The sequence below is a fragment of the Ambystoma mexicanum genome, chromosome 3q (genome assembly GCF_040938575.1).
Source record: "Ambystoma mexicanum isolate Mex_15411 chromosome 3q, UKY_AmexF1_1, whole genome shotgun sequence".
Taxonomy (NCBI): domain Eukaryota; kingdom Metazoa; phylum Chordata; class Amphibia; order Caudata; family Ambystomatidae; genus Ambystoma; species Ambystoma mexicanum.
Genome location: NC_090926.1, coordinates 1,089,129,390 through 1,089,146,404, shown reverse-complemented (window position 1 = coordinate 1,089,146,404; position 17,015 = coordinate 1,089,129,390). Strand labels below are relative to the sequence as shown.

Genomic DNA, 17,015 nt, shown 5'->3' with positions numbered 1-17,015 from the left:
GGAAGTTAGAGATGAAAGTGGCAATCACACATGCCAAGGTAGCCATATAGACGTTGAAGGGAGAGGTTAGATCCCTGGGGAACGCCACAAGTTGAGAGAGAAATAGTTGAGATAAAGGGTCTGAGTTCCACCTGGGATGGGTGGTCAGAGAGAAAGGAAACTAACCACGCCAGATCCTGGCCTTTGATTCCCAGGGTGTCACGGAGATGTGCAATCAGGGTGTTGTGGTTAACCGTGTCAAAGGCAGAGGAGAGGCCTAGGAGAATGAGGACAGAGGGAGTATTAGTGTCAACATTTGAGAGCAGGCTTTCACAGGTGTTCACAAGAGCAGTTTCCGTACCTCTGGATGCTATAAAGCCAACTCATGGTCATGGAGGTAGCCAATGGATTCAGTGTGGAGGGTCAGCTGAGTGATAGCCAACTTCTCCAAGAGTGTGCCCAAGAAGGGAGAGATTGAGAGAGGGCGGTAATTTGCTGGAATGGAGGGGTCGTCAGAAGGTTTCTTGAGTAGAGGGTGCACAAGCAAGTGTTTAAGGGCAGTTGGGAAACTTCCAGTGGAAAAGTAGAGATTGCATAGATCAGCCAAGGCTGGGGTGAGGGTGTCAATATTGTCCTTAATGGTTTTTGAGGGGCAGGGGTCCACCTGTTTGGATGAGGCCTTCACAGACCGGACTTGTCTGGTGACCTCATCAGGTGAAGATGGGTTTGAGAGAGGAAAGGGTAAGAGGAGGGGGTGTACTGTGGGGTAGAAGAGAGGGAGGACAGGATGTCTTGGGTTGTTGTGAAGAAGTGTGCAGCCAGGGCAAAACAAATATCCTAGGTGGGTGTGACAGAAGAAGAGGCTGCTGTAGGATTGGGCAGTTCCTTGCAGACTTTGAAAAGCTCAGCCATGTTGTTTGATGCCGCAGAGATGCAGGCTTGAATATAGACTCTTTTCATGGAGCGGATGCAGAGTCGATATTACTTCAGAAGGAGGCTGCAGGCCAGTTTGTCAGATGGTGCGCCCGCTGAGTTCAGCTGCCCCACACTTGCGTTTTAGGGCTGCCTGGTCGGAGTCGTACCAAGAGTTGCACTTTTTGGAAGGCTTCAGTCAGACTCTCATGGCAGGGGCAAGAGTGTCAAGAGTGTTGGAGATAGAGAGATTGAGGTTAGCGAGGGCTGAGTCAGGGTGGGAGTTTTCCATGGGAGTAGGGGGGGGGGTAGGTGGAGGCAAAGGCAGCCACTGTCACATTTTTCATGGGTCTGTTGACTTTGAAGCCGAGTGGTAGTGCGTGAGGTGTGTTGAGAGAAGAGAGTGGTCTGTCCAAGAGAGAGGGTTAGTTTGTGTTGTTGCAAGAGGAGAGGAAAGTGTGAGGTGTGTTGAGAGAAGAGAGTGGTCTGTCCAAGAGAGAGGGTCAGTGTGTGGGGGTAGAGAGAGGGATGTCTGTAGACATGGGAACATCCAAGGTGTGGCTCGTGGTGTGCATGGTGCCAGAGGGTAGGATAGATAGGGAGAGAAAGTCCATTACATTGCAGAAGGGTCCTGAGGAGCCGGGAGAGTCCAGATCGATGTTGAGATCACCCATCAGGAGGAGTTGAGAGGAGGAGGAGAGTAGAGAGGAAGCCAGGACAGCCCATTCCGAGAGGAAGAGAGTAGACTGACCTGGTGGCCAATAGATGGTGGCCATAGTGAGAGAAGATTTAGGGGAGAGATTCTGCAAACTAGGTACTCGAAGGAGGAGTAGACTTGAGTAAGGATGATGGATACAGGTTAGCGAGAACATCCAAGGTGTTCTGGGAAGATAAGCGCCACAGCCCACCTTTCTTAGGCCAGGGCACGGGGAGGATTTTGTAGCCTTCAGGGAGGAGTGTGTCAAAGCTTGTTACTGAGCTCTCCTTGAACCAGGTCTCCGTGATGGCGAGCACATCAAGATCCATGAGTGCAAGGAGGTTGCAGATGTCTGACGAGTGTTTGACAGCAGAGCAAGAGTTGAGAGTGTCAATGTGGATCATCTTGCCATCTTTGAAGGTCTTCCTCAGAAGGTGGGGAGGGTACAGGAAACAGGGGGATAGTGGAGGATGGCGAGGGAGCCAAGACCGACAAGGGAGCCGGGACAGTACAGCAAGGCAGGGGCACCTGTAGAGTGGAGAGGTGAGGTTAGAGAGGCGAGGAAGGAGTCTGTGGAAGAGAAGAAGGTTGGGATGAGGACCCTGGATCATGATAGTTCCATTAAGATAAACAATAATGGTGACTCGGGAAATGGCAAAGAGGTCAAAGAGAACCTCCCAGCGTGTGCCACCATTAATGGGAGAAGAGGCGATAGGAGAGATTAACCCAACCATGAAGCGAGTCCATAGGTCAGGTGAATTAACGAAGAAGAGGATATCAGTGATAGTCTCTCTGGCGGAAGCCGTGACATAGGTGTCTGCAATAGGAAGGCCTGCGCTGGAGCCCAGTATGTCCTTCTTAAGTTTATTCCAGCCAGATTTAGTGATAGGATCACGGTTGTTTTGTAGATATTTGTGTGCTGAGTAGGACGTTTAGCCACTACTCATCCGGTATTACCCAAATTGATCAAAAACATTTGCATGAATGGTATATCTGACCGAATTTGGTCACTAACATTAGTTTGAATTTTTGCAATCAATTTGAAGCTGAAAATACTGAACATTGAGAAATGCGGTTGCAGGGGTCTCCCCCGATCTCCATGTTTGGTATCTTCGGCTTCAGGGGTTGTGGAGGTGTCCCCCGCAGCCTTAACATTGGCGACGGGGGGCAAAAATGGCTCCTTGAACCTGGTCTCCGTGATGGCGAGACCTGGTTCAAGACCTGGTTTTTAATGAACGGTCAAAATGGGTCCTGACGAGTTACACTGCGGACAGTCCACCTGCAAACAAGACGTTCGCGGGCAGGAAACCCATATCCACTCATCCTTATAACTGCTGTAGAGCGGAAGTTATTTAGTCAGAAATAGAGTGAAGCAGACCCAAAGCTGATCAGGCAAAACAGGAAACTGAAATTGGGCAGTGAGATCTCAAACAAGGAATAGTAGGGTATCCTATGCAACATAAAACCATCCTCCAGAGACATGAACATATGTTTCATGGCACAACAATGATCCTCAAAGTGTTGTGGATATCACAGCGGGAACGTCAGGAGTAGTCAAAGATAACAATCAATTCTGGTCTTGGGGGTCACGGAAAGCAGGCCTGCTGCACATGCAGTAAAGTAAGTGACTTTTGGAATTAAATAGAGGAGAGGATGACCCAATATTGGAATCCTGCTTCAGCCTTAGCCTGTAGCTGGCTATGGCTATCTTGTGCATTAGACCACTTGAGCAAAGACCATCAACCTCAGGCCCAGAGTAATCCCCAGATTATTTAAAGGAAAGGCTAGACCACAAGTAGACACATGGCTACTCGATCTGGATGAACTCGTCACTCAGGAAAAAAGAAGAGCAGAAAGGAATGTATTTGTATTTGGGCAGGTTTTATTTGGAGTGTGTGCCAACTGATCAAGGCTGCTTAAAGCATAATTAGCGATTGTAAATTACCAGCAGCATCCTGCCATTATGTTACCAACTGAAGTGCTCCCTTGACCTACCCTCCCTCACAGTCCTTTTCCCTCCCTCGATATTTTCCTTTCATTCTTTTTCACCAAAGCTTGAATTGTGATCTGTACAGGGCTTACTTATTTCATGGACCTGGCTCTGGAGAATGCTCTGGAGAATGCATCACTTTGGATGAACTTTGTTCTTAAAATAAATAGAATTAAATAAGAGATGTGTATGTATGTATGTATGTCTGCAAAACAAGGACTAGGCTTACTGTTGTAGGTACTTTTGTAGGTACCTGTAAATTCCCAAGGTTAAGAGACAGTTATCCAAAGAGCAGTCATGCAATCTTGAGGCAGAGGACAGAGAAGGAACTTTCAAGGTTGAAGGAGCTACGGTGAACAATAACTTGATCACCATAACTTGCCAAGGTTTAAAAAAATCAGAGACTAGGCTACCTCCATTTTTCTCACTTCCAGCCACCTCACTGCACCTGATGATCCACTGTGTCGAATGGGTCTTGGACGCTGAGTAGTAGAAGAACCTGCCTCAAACAAAGCGCTCTCCACAGACACCCTCAGAACTTGTTCTCAGTGCCAGTAGCTGGCAAAAGACCGAACATGACATTTGCAACAGCCTAATGGTGATCTCGAGGCTCAGCAGCACTGCTACAAACTTGATACCACCCGGTGCAAATTACCACAGACTTTGACGCTATTGAGCAAGTGCCAACAACAATCCACAGGTAATCTCTGGAGCCTGGAACCAACTGACTAGGGAACAACATCCAATTAGTGAAAGCCTGGCTAGAAGGCAATGTACCCTTAACTTGGCAACCTTGAGCAATATTGGATCCCCACAGCGAAAACTCAATAACCCCCGACATCCAGATGGCCTAAATAGCAGAAGCCTATGTTGGGCCTCTCAGAGTATCTGGACAACAATGCAGTTTTAAAAGACATATTGCCGTGGATTGTTAACCGGCTTCCTTGCTTCATTTCTATACTGTATTAATGTAATCTCTGATTGCAAATTGCTCCATTGTTACGCTCAACAAATACCATGTTAATAATCGTAATAATAATAATTAAAATAATAATAAAGTAGGTCTCCTTCATTCTACTGTCCTGGGACAGTTAGGCCAATTGTAGGACTCAGAATTCTAACCACTTTCTGTTATTTTTGGTCCTTGCTCCTTTTCTCCTGTACTGCTTTATGGGCTGGCCCGCTTTTGCAAAGGCGCAGACGGGCTAAAGAGGCGGTGGTGTAGAAGGTTGCCAAGAGCACTGCCAGTGGTTCAGATCTATTCAAAACCTTCCACCCATCACTGTTTTGATTATAGTCTGTCTTGTGAACTGGACAGACTATACAAAATCCATTGTTTTGTAGCTCTATGTTTGAGTGTTTGCCACATTCTTTCTTGAGCACTTCTTCCACTATACTATTTCTATTGCTTTGGAGACTAGTCTCATACTACAAGACATGTGCGTTTCTTTGGTTAACCCTGGATCTACTGGTTCAAGCAGCACAAGTGCTCTCCCTTTCTTGGTCCAAGAAAGCTCATTTGTGATGATTGCGCTATGCCAGACCCAAACTCGTTGTGCCAGAATGAAGGGAGACACCACCCAGAGCCGGTATTCTTAGACCCAAGGGAAACTGTGCACTGCATTTGTACAAACGTCGACGAGGTGTGTAATGACTCTACAATATTTGTATGTGCATTTATTTTAGGAACACGGCTGTGATTTTTTATCAGAAATGACATACCTTAACACATTCACAGACACATTGTATAAGAAGAAACAGGTGATTTACAAAGGTAACATTCACCTGAGGGGCAAGTGCTTCCATCTAAAGATGAGTATTATATCAATATATACAATGACATGATTAAGAATGACTTGGAGAAGGGGTTGGCGTCAGATAAGGATGAAGGGGCAGTGGACAGGGTGTTCTCGTCACACTGCAAGACTTGCTTCTTCTTCAGCTTGGCTTTTCACACTGGACATTTCGATCCGGGTCATATTTTTAAATGTGATGTTTTTGTCTAATCATTTTAATTAGAATAATGTGCTAGACACAAAAATCAGTACAGAAGAGAACCATGTTCCTTCTCGCTGCTCTTCTATTGTCAAGTGCTATTTGCGGATGTGCAGGTCGCAGCACTGGCAATCTCGAACTGGCGCCAATGTACCATAACAACACTCATTTACTAATGGAGCGTGGTACCTGCTGATGATCACAAAGGGCAATCCTCCTTGTCTCTGGCAGTGGAGACCTTCACTTGTGCTGCATATTGAGAACCCAGCTCACAGTAGAGACACGCAACATGATGCACACGCTTGTGGTATGTATGTATTCAATTAACACGTATAAAAAGCCAGAACATAACACCATCAGGCGTATGAGTACCAGCACATAAAAATAGATATAATGAAACAATTAAAATGTTTAGTGATGCTCAGAATACAAATACAAATATTGAATTACAGGATGAAGGTGGAAGTGGGAACCTAGCCCAATAACCCCTTCCACGGCCAAGCCTTCAGTAACTCCTAAGAGGTAGACACACACACACACAAATGTTTCTAAGGGAAAGAAGGGCTTTGCTCCACAAGGTAGAGGCAAAACAAGAAAGAACATGCTTAGTGGTCGTTGATTGGCCGCAATGGTCGAACTCCAAATTAAATTTGGATTGGATCAGCAATGGTCTGATACGTCCAGAAATAATACCCTTCTTGGCAAGAGAAGCAAGGACACTAAGGTAAAGGATTTTAAAAACAAGGCACGATATTTTAAATTGAATTAGGTAATCCATAGGAAGGAAATGCAGTTGTTTCTAGATGGGAGAACTGCAGACAAATCTCCTAGCTGTGCAGCAGCATGAAGAACCACCCTGAGCGGAGGGTGGGAGGATGTAGGGATGGCATCACCAGAATCCAAACCAGAGGCCTGAAACTGTGATATTATCTCCAAGCAGAGGCCATGGCACGAGTGGCACAAAATTAGCCGCCATTATTGCCCAAATGTAGGATGGCGTGGAACAATAGAGGTTCATAGGAGAGACCCTCCAATGCTCTACGATCAGGGGTCTGCAACCTGTGGCTCTCCCAATGTGTTGAACTTCAACTCTCATGATCTTTCGCCATTGACAAAGTCCAGGACTAATGGGCGTTGTAGTCAAAACAGCTGGAGAGGCAAAGGTTGCAGGCTCTTGCTCTACATATTGCTGAATGATGATAGTATTAGGCAATGTACCTTGATCTTCTAAAAGTCAATGTCTAGGGGATAGCTGAGTGCGAAGCGGTGTCTTTGTTACTCACCGGCAAAGCTGCAGGATTTTCTCCATTCTGAAAACAAAGGACAAAAGCACTGTCAGCAGATCCAACAACAGCAATTAGTAATATTTACACATTCATGAGCAGCAGTTATTTAAATGTTCACTAATAGGCACACTTACCAAGTTCTGCCAGGAACGATTCTGTGTGCAAACAAAAGAGATATAATAGATATATTAGACTGTGACATGTATATTAATATTATTCATTATGATATACGATTTCTTCTTTGATAGCAAACATTATGTACTGATAAGAATTCCCATTAGCTATAAAAATCTATTTTTATTTGGTTCATTACATTTCTTTTCTCTTAAACATTACTGTACATTGAAGGTACAAATATTTATTGTCATAAAATGAGTGCAATAATTGAGCCTTCCATCAAACTTAGGGACTTCTACAATGGTTGGATATATCCTCCCGAGATATGCAAGTGAGTTTCTTGTATGTAGGGTTATGTGAGTACATGTGAATTTTCATGCGAGGCACATATGGCTTTCACCCCATGAACACTTCCAGTTTTAATGAATTGTCCATTGATCGAACCAGCTTATGCCGGTGCGATGCACGGGCCTTAGCAAACAGACTAGTTTCACAACCCATCTCCCACCTGTCTCCCATCTGTCTGATGAAACAGTTTTGGCTAATAGGTGGTAATTAACAGCCAGAGCTGGGGAGAAATCCCCCCGAAGCCCTGATTTGGCGGACCCTTAAATCCTGCGGCAATAGCGCGACCGCCGGATTTAAGGGTTACCGCCAAACTCGCGATGAGACCCTAAGTCGTAACTCGTTCCAATATCAAATCATGTCACTGTTGTCACTGCTTTTAAATTGAGTTCCAGTCATTAGCAATGTTGTGAGTACATGGGCATTTCATGACAATACTTGTCAAGTGAGTCCATAGGCTTGAAGCAATGTGGTGAGTGCCTGGGCATCTGGTGGCAAGAATTGGAAGATGGCACAAGTAACGCATATCAAAACCTTATATGTGTACATTTAAGGTTTATTGATAAATGTATTACACAGCTGTACAAAGACAACTTTTCAACACATGACAGACCAAAAAACAAAACAACATCCGCCCTATCCCTGCCTGAATTCCCTACAAGAGCCACAAAAACATTTCTCCATCACTCCTCCCTAATAAACACAGGATAAGCAAGTTGCAATCTCCCCACCCGACAACTACAGTCACCCACTCACCACACCCGCTCAGTACACACCTAGGACTTCCAAGATCAAAACTGTCCTTCTCCACAATATGGTGAAGAATACAATACAGGATTCATCATTGCCATTCATCAGTAATGACCACAACTCTTCCTTCCCTAGATCGTGTCTAATTCTGGCTGCCCTCAGTGCAGTCAGGACCTCACACCTCATCAATAAATGGCTGACACTTTCCAGACAGGGGGCTGCACATAAGCGGCACAAGAAAGTTGGTTTCGCAGTGTGTTAATCCACGCTCCAGTGATTTCAAAAATGTTGACCGCATTCATTTTTACCCTCAGATAATCCCAGACCAGGGAATCGCCCACAAACTGCTGGAGGAAGCCGAGTGGGCTCTCTCGGGTCATGATGCATTCGAGGAATTGAGTGTAATTACCCTTAGTCTGAAGTTCCATGATTTGCAAGTTGCAATGAGAAGCAACAACCTTCTTTCTCATATTAGATTTGTAGCACTTGAACTGGAGCTTCAAAGGGTCATCTGAAGCCACAGAATGTCATTTAGCAGAAGTAGTGATGATGTTAGCCAAATTACTATGTAGCATATAGGAACCGTTAGTCCACAAGGCTTCAAAGATGAGGTCAGTTAAAAGCTACCAATTGGGGTGTTAGCCAATTTCCAATGGGTATAGAGACAAGAGAGCTGAACTCTCAATACACATGATACCATGCCTAATTAAAGGTAGATCAATACCACCGGTGTATGAGTCGGGAGCAGGCACAGCTTCTTCAGCAGAACACCCTCAAATTTAGAAAGCTCTGCGATGGTTGCGGAGGCCCAACTTCCCACACCATACATAAGAATAGGCGAGATCTTGGCCAAATACAATTGTGCCAGAATACCCATGGAGTAACATCCACCCTTACAATCCAGTTTATTCAGGCGTCCTATGACCTGGACACCCTTCAATTTAAGATGTTCAATGTGACGGGAGCCAGGTAAATTATGATCACGTAAGATGCCAAGGTATTTATATTCGCTGACACTTCCAACAAACTCCCATCTAGGCTCTATCCCAGCGGTTTCATTTTACAGTGAGGGGGACTGTAGACCATAACCTTAGTTTTATTGATATTAATGTCCAAGGAGTTAGAATCAGAGAAGGTCTTCAGGAGATCCAAGGAAGCCTGGAGGTCAGCCCAGGGGAGGTCTATCAGCAGGTTGTTGTCAGTGTTAGGCAGAATCACATGCAGTACCCTTTGGGAACACTACATGCAATTAAGACTACAAGTGTCAGTACAATTTCACCTTTGGTACATGCCTGTACTACACAGTTATGTGGTAGCAGTGGCTGAGCAGCCAGGCTTATCTCAAGAGTTGAGTGAGCAGTAGATCAAGTAACACAAAGGACCAACAAATACAGTGGTTCAAGCAAACACTTACTCAAGGTTTCTTGGTAAAAGAATATACATTTATTTACACAATCAGTTTGAAAGCATTACACTAGCAAGAGCAGCTCAATATCATATACTTAATAAACCACAAATACACAACCAATAAGTAACTGAACAAGTTCAGCTCCCCTGAAGTGGGAGCAAAATGGCAATTCAGATACTTTTAAAAAGGGTAAAGACAAGGTTATAAGAATCAGTAGCACAAATACTTGCATAGGCAGGGCAAAGGGTTTCAGTAAACTACAACCAGCAATTCAGTTCATAGGCCTGGGCCAAAGCCAATGGTTCAGAAACTTTGTATAGGATAGCACAGTTCTGGTAGTAAACAGTTAAGTCTTTGCCACAGAGTTTAGAAGAATTTGGCTAGGCGAAAAGTTAAACGACTCTTTAGGGAAGGACAAGCCTTCGAAGTTGGGAAAGTTCCACGAACTTTCGCGATGGCCGAAAAGATTTCCAGACCATGTTTGCACAGTACCTTTAGATTGAAGAAGAGCTGTAGCTGAGGCAGTTGTTCCTGGCAGTTCGAGCAGATCTCGCTGTTCCTGAGCTTCAGTCGTGCGGACAAGAAGGAGGATGTCGGGAGGTTCCTGCACTACTCATGGATGAGGCCATAAGCTCAACAAAACGTTGGTTTAAGGTGTGAGTGCATTAAAGTCCACAAACTGGTGTCCTTCTCACTGGCTATCCGGTTTTCCACAGCACTCTGCAGAAAATTCGACCAGGAGGGGATGGTGTCCAGGCGGCTTACAAGTTGGTTGTTCCCAACAAACTCAAGGGAAGAAGTTAACCTTGAAGGGCTTCTCTGTCGATGGACTTTCAGGCAATTCGAACCTGCAGCAGGTCTTCACCGGTCGTCCAGGAGTTGCAGCAGTCGTCTTCCTTCAGCTTGTCTTCGGTTCTTTCGTTCCAGTGGTTGACTCTGTTTTCCAAGTCCCAGGGACCTGCTTTTAAACAGTTTTCCCCCATTCATTCCAGCCTGGCTGTCACTCACACAGCAGGGTGGCTGTCCTTGCTGGCTAGCCAGCTGGCCAATCAGACCAGAGTGTATTTAGGTCTCCTAGGAGACTAAGCATAGGGTGTTTTGGGCACCTCCCTTACACCCTGTCCACCCCAGACACACTGGCCCCAGAGGAGGGCTTCAGCACTGAAGCCCGCCAAAGGCCAACAAACAAAGGGACCAAACCTGGTTTGGCGCACAGAGACAAACACAAGAAGGACCTTTCCTAAAAGAAATGGCGAAAAAAGTCGACAAGAGTCTGTTTTTACAGATATGTCTTGGGTGCCATATTGAAAAACATGGCTGACCCGATTTTTAGCTACCATTGTTTGCGGTCGGAAAAAACCATGGTAGTTTGATCTAAACCACTGTCATCAGCCACATAAAGTAGGAAAGGGTAACATTTGACTGTTACATGAGTGTTTTGACTCAGGGGAAGATAGGCTACCCCTCCAGCACTCTATAGGAAGGTGTTGGGTGTCAATATTTAAGACGGATAAAGATTAAATTGTCTTACCTTATGCTGGAGCCACTGATCAGCATTCGAAAGCACCCTTCGCAGCATGCCTGCTCCCACGGGACGGAATAATCCTGTTTACCACCCAACTTCACAGCTATGCAAAAAACAACAACAAAGGCAGCTTGCCTGCCTCATAAATCAGAGACTTGCCTGGCTGCCACAGTTTGGTCTGCCAACAGATCACTCCACTCAGGCTTTAAACATAGTCTGACAGGAGTTCATCTGACAAAAATCATTGGTGCAAACAATTGAAAATCTAATGTGCATCTAGTTGAGTGCAGTCATTTTGCTTCTACTTCGGTAGCACGCACACCACCAAAACGCCAAAACCAAAAAGGGCAGGATGAAAAATCTTGTCTTACAGCAGTGACAACATTATTCTGTGTTTTGAACAACTTCTTAAAATTTTGTGAAGATTTAAGCAATATAACCTGAGGAGGGAGGGCATTTCTGGTGAGGTAATGCCCAAGGCAGCAGTTAGAAGCCAGAGCCCCCATCCGAGTGTTCTATTGCTATTAGTACCCCCGAACTTTGTACCAAGGTACTAACAGTGTATTGAGAAACGACATGTTAACTGTTTTGCAACTCAAGAAAAAAACTACAAAAAAAGATGTCTGTCATGGTTTGGGGAGAAGGGAACTCACAGGTAGTCCTCTCCCTTTCCATGGCGGCCATTCGGGAGTCAGATGTGCCGGGAACACTACTGAAAAAGGAAACACAAGGTAAGAGGGAGGAGTTTGGGGCCTAATTATGTGGGAAAGGGAGAGAGCTCACTTACCCGATTCCCGGCAAGGGAAGATGGCTGCCTCCTGCTCTGTGGAGACTCGGAACAGGGTCTATACTGTGTGGTAATCATCATCATTGGCTGGGAGGTCGCCAACTTTCCCCCCCCCCCGTCTCCGGGTACTAATAATTATTAAAAGATATCTGCATCTCTACAGAGACATTTCTTACCCTTGCTTCATTAAATACTAACTTTTCTGCTACGGAAATTTACTTTTTTCTTCTTTCTATTTCCAAATACGTTTGCGTTTACAGGTAATATAGAAAGATGAACAGTATCATGCCTTCTACTCGAAAGTTTCTCCAGACAAACATGTCAAGAAGCAGTCTGGGAAGTTCAGGCAAATGCTAGGGGGACTGCAAAGGTCTTTAGCCATGTTTAGAGCCAGACTGATGAATCTTATTATGAAAGTCTATGATAGCAAGGCAGTGTCAGTGGCAAGATATGGTATGGAGGTGTGGGGGTTCAAGAACACAGGCCACTACAGATAACTGAAAATGATTTCTTCAAACGTGAATTGGGTCTACCGTGCACAGTCTCCAATCACGGAGTTCATCTTCAACTTGTCAGTGAATTTAATAGCAATGCTTTGTCCTTACAGCCTCCATTTTATTGGTTTAGAGTATGGTGCAATGACAAGGCTAGCCTGACGCATGATTTAATTAAGATCACTATTCTGTTGATTTTAGTGTTACGATTCCTTGGCTTGCTAGTGTAAAATCTGAGCTGGGGACGCTTAATGCCGACTTGTTTCATTTACCCGAAATTGTATTATTAAAACAGGCAAAGGTGCTGACCGCTTGAGCAAAAAGTTGGGAATGGAGAAAAGGGAATCTAAAGAGTTTCTCACTTCTTTTAATAAGAGACACGTTATATGATTGTATCGAGCCTAGGCATCCAAACATATCTTTTGTGGACCGAGTTCCCAGACAGAGAGTGTTGATCTCTAGAACACGTTTTAACGGCCTGCCTTTCCCTCAGAGCCATTACAGCGGTCTGGAAGCGAAATGGTGTGAATCAATCATGTTTATTATGTAATGCCCCGCTAGAGGACTTCGCTCACTTTTTATTGCTCTGCCCAGCACATTCAGAGCTTAGAGCAGAACTCTGAGACCAATTTTGCGTGAACTTGGGTACACACAATATAGACCGGCACTATGTTTTTTGTTGTGGGTCGTTTCCCCTAGAGTGGGTTAGGACCCTGCTAATCTTTGTTAGTTGTGCTTTAGGAAAAAGAGAATCCATAATGAGTTGAACATCATTTTATCTGCGTTTTATAGTATTCTATTGTCTTTTATTGTTTTTCTTCCTTCTGCTGCTATATCTGATATACGTATGTTTGTGCAATTTGCACATATGATCTCTATATGTATTGCTGTTTTTATCGAAATGATACTATTTTCTTAATAAACCGCTTTTGATTGATCATGTATTCATGGCAAGATGAACTTAATTACCCATTGACAAGATTCATATATACTTGTGTGCACTAACTGGATGACACTTTTTTATATTAATTATATAACCTTTATAATATCTGCAACTTCACATTCACAGGGGACTTTTATTTTCACTTCAGAGTCTACATTTAACTATGTTTAAAAATTACAAATTGCGCTGACACCTTGCCACATACCTTCATTTTTACTTTGGTCTTTCCTCTATTTCATTCTCTCTGTACATTTTACATACATATTATTACATGATGTCCATCATTGTGTTGAATTCTGTAAATTCTGTAAAATGTAAAGATGTTCGTCAAACATGAAGTTTCTTTATGTACACAACTTGGTTTGATACCACTCCATAACAGCTGCAGCCTCTGGTTATAGACCTTCTCCAACTCCCCTGCCTTTTCTTATCGTAACATTCTCTCTTACCATTCATATGTGCACAGGAGCATTCACATTAGCACCCTATGTTCTCTACATGTCTTTTACTGACTACGTACATTCTATATTTAACTATGTGCATTGCATTGAATTAGTATGTTGTCTTTTACAACACAACTCATTTGTTTCCACCCAGATCCAACTGGTCTGGTTTGCCGATTGGGGTAGGGCTGGGACCCCATATGGCACAATTCTCAAATCATGCTGTCCTTCCTTTTTTCCAAGCACCTCTTCCTTCTAAAGTGAAGGCATTCCCATAATCCTCTAGGACTACCTTCCTTACATAAAACTGCGATTCAGCCTTCTTCAACCATCTGGGTAATTTGATCATCACTTCTGTACATGGTTCACATGGCATTGCGCAACATCAGCTTTTATGATCATACTTCTCTATAGCTACAAACCCTGACTCACTAGTTTCCTCAAAACAGTTTTTGAAATTAACCTTTAACATTCTAGTCCTAACATTCTAGACCTGGCATGTGTTCTACCCTTAAGCAATGACATGCAGTGTACTCCTGTATTCCAGTACTGAAACATTCTTTCCATTAATGAACATACACATTCACGACCTGCACTAACTGCCATTCTTATTACATCCATTATTGTCCTATTTAACCTTTCAATGCAACCATTGCATTCTTGCTCCCCGCTCTCAATGAATTCATCCATACCTGGCCACCAAAAATCTGTGTGAATTATTGCTACGGTCTTACTAATGCCCATATGGCCTTGGTGACCCATTGCCAACCCATTATCCTACATGCCTTCATGTACTTCTAGTCTTTGACCTCTACAAATATATCCATCTTGAATTCCCAACTCATCCTTTACTCTGTTGTACTCTTTAACTTCTTTTTCATTGTTCACCATATGCCAACCCAGTTCTACACTTTTATTTAACTCAAGATACACTTCATATTCTTGACATGCTGCATCCACATTTTTTTCTCAATTCCACATTCAACTACAAAAATATGTTGCACATCACTGTCTATAGGTAACACTTAAACTTCTTTATCTGAACTTACTGCATTTCTTGATAACCCATCTGCTACTATGTTTTCTTTCCTGCCACATGTTCCACCTTAAACCTCATCCCTGTAAGCCGGTTATCCATTTGCTATTCTACATGAGACTCCATACATCCCTGTCTTGTTGTACATAAAAGGCTAATGCTTAATCTTTATGATAAAAGACCTGCCCACAAATACGCTTTGAATTTGATAACTGCCCACAAGAATGCTAACGCCTCCAGTTGTATAACCAAATACCAAGCTTCTGCTTCCTTGTTGCATGTCGTGCTGTGCCGTGGTCTGTTTCTTCACCAATAGTGTAATTGAGAAATAAACAGGTACAATTTGCGAAATTGCCTGCTCCTATCTTTGCCACTTTCTTCAAAGACTTCAAAATCAGAAACACTAGATTTGAAATCAAAGTTAAAACGCCGCTTTTATACTTCCTAAACTGCCGCAAAGTATGAAACAGGAGACCGCAGAGGTGTGTTTGCTGGCAACAGTTGTTAAAAGCAGCAGAGATTCAGAAGTTAGCAAGGAGCACAGGATCGATAGCAACGGCTAACCCGAGTCTTGTAAACCCAGGGTTTTATCCACAGCAGCACTCCGTAATCTGCTTGCCACTCCTTTTTCCCCTGCTTTAAAGCAAGTGCGGTTTCACGCCTCCTTGTTCCCGTCCACTCCTAAAGTACAGTTGGCATTGGCCGAGTTTCCTAAATTGGCTCCTCAACGGGCTGCGAGTAGCAGGAAGGAGGCAGGCATTTTTCAATTCGGTTCAACGCAATCCCACTCATTTAATTATCAAGACTTTTCTCAGTGTTTAGGTCCTGAGACACCCTCATACTATATTTCCAGCAGTAAGGGATCAACAGATGCAACAGCACGGTTTACTGAGTGCCCACTATCTCGTGAAGTTGCAGGAAATCATTATGCTTTTGACAGAAAGTAGGGATATTTTATAGGAAATTGCATACCTATAGATAATTTCCTGCTGTGAGAATGAAGGCTCAGTACAACAAAAATGTGGCTGAAAAAACGACTTTGAGTACTGGCCGTTTTTCACCTATGGTGGAGACTATAAAACCTTTTTTCCTCAATAATTGGAGGTTCAGCAGACTGGAAGCCCGAGCAATCATAGCTGTCTGTGGGAGGTCATCCCTCTATTAACCTCTAGCATGAGGTCCCCTTTGTCTGCTTTGTTTATATTACAGCGGGGGTCGGAGGTTGCGGGGGGGGGTGCCTCCTGAGGATCCGAAAGATAAATCTCATCCTTTGACAAACTTTGATGTTGAATAATAAACAAGGGATGTTGTGGCCCAAACATTTTCCTTTGACACTCTGGAGACCCTGGGGAGTGCTTTAAAAGGGAATTTTGATTTACCAATACTGTAGGTGAGTAGTGAACTTCTCAGAAGCAAGGCATGTTCGCAAAGGCTGCCAGGCTTCTCCAGTGGACTATCATGTTAGCAGTAAGAAGCTCACAGCACTCTATGATCAGCAGGAATTGCTGTATTGTGCAGTAACAGCAAATACGAATTGACTCACCATTTTAAATGAAAGCTGTCATTTGTAGAGGGTTTTTTGAGAGGGTTGTACTGTAGAACAATTACAGATCCAGTTTCCTGTTTGCTTGAAAGTCAAGGGTATGTTGCTCCACATGGGCTGGCAGTCCTTGAGGTTCTGGAGCGGGAGAACAAAGGGGAAAGGGATGGTGACCCTGAGTGCTCTGCAATTGAGGCTCTAAGCTTCTTTGATGATCTTCCATGTGGGGCAGTGGAGAACTCTTCTGCCATTCATCCAAGTGCAATCCTGGTAGCTGAAGAACTGCTGGCGGATGGGGATGGAAGATCTATACATAGAAGCAGAAGATGTGGATAGTGGGCCTGCTGAATCAGGACATTTTGTGATCTTTTACCCCCCGAGAGACCAAGGGAATAAAAAGTAAAGCAAGAAGAAGCCGAGATTTTATCACCTGGCAAAAAAATAAAAAGAAGGAATTGCAATGGTATGCTACTAAGGATTCTAGAGCTTTTTTCCATACTCTGGTGATCCCTCAAAATCTCTTCTCTCCCCGTAGGTCCAACATACATCAAAAACGTTCTTCTAGTAAGGCTGAGGCGAATGAGAAGCCCAGCCTACACCATTCTGATGGTACATTGGTTATGGATGAGGGGCCCTCTCAAACAGATTCTGCTCAAAGGCGGGAGATTGTAGGGAGGACCATACAAGAAAGTGATAATCCATGAGCAGTCATTTTGGCAGAGGTCCCCTCCACAGGGAACCCAGTAGAGGCAGTACCTATAGTTGTGA

The 17,015-nt window shown here is 44.0% G+C and overlaps 1 protein-coding gene across 2 annotated transcripts in view; it reads right to left on the bottom strand.

The window, feature by feature from the left end:
• The window catches only part of LOC138447629 (E3 ubiquitin-protein ligase TRIM39-like), a 252,095-nt gene that overhangs the window by 20,562 nt on the left and 214,518 nt on the right, over window positions 1-17,015 (bottom strand). For both annotated transcript variants that reach the window (XM_069603828.1, XM_069603827.1), the window contains 2 exons: window positions 6,994-7,014; window positions 6,857-6,883 (listed from right to left, as the gene is read on the bottom strand). In XM_069603828.1, the coding sequence (XP_069459929.1) occupies window positions 6,857-6,883; window positions 6,994-7,014 (48 nt within the window). The remainder of the gene's footprint in view (window positions 1-6,856; window positions 6,884-6,993; window positions 7,015-17,015) is intronic.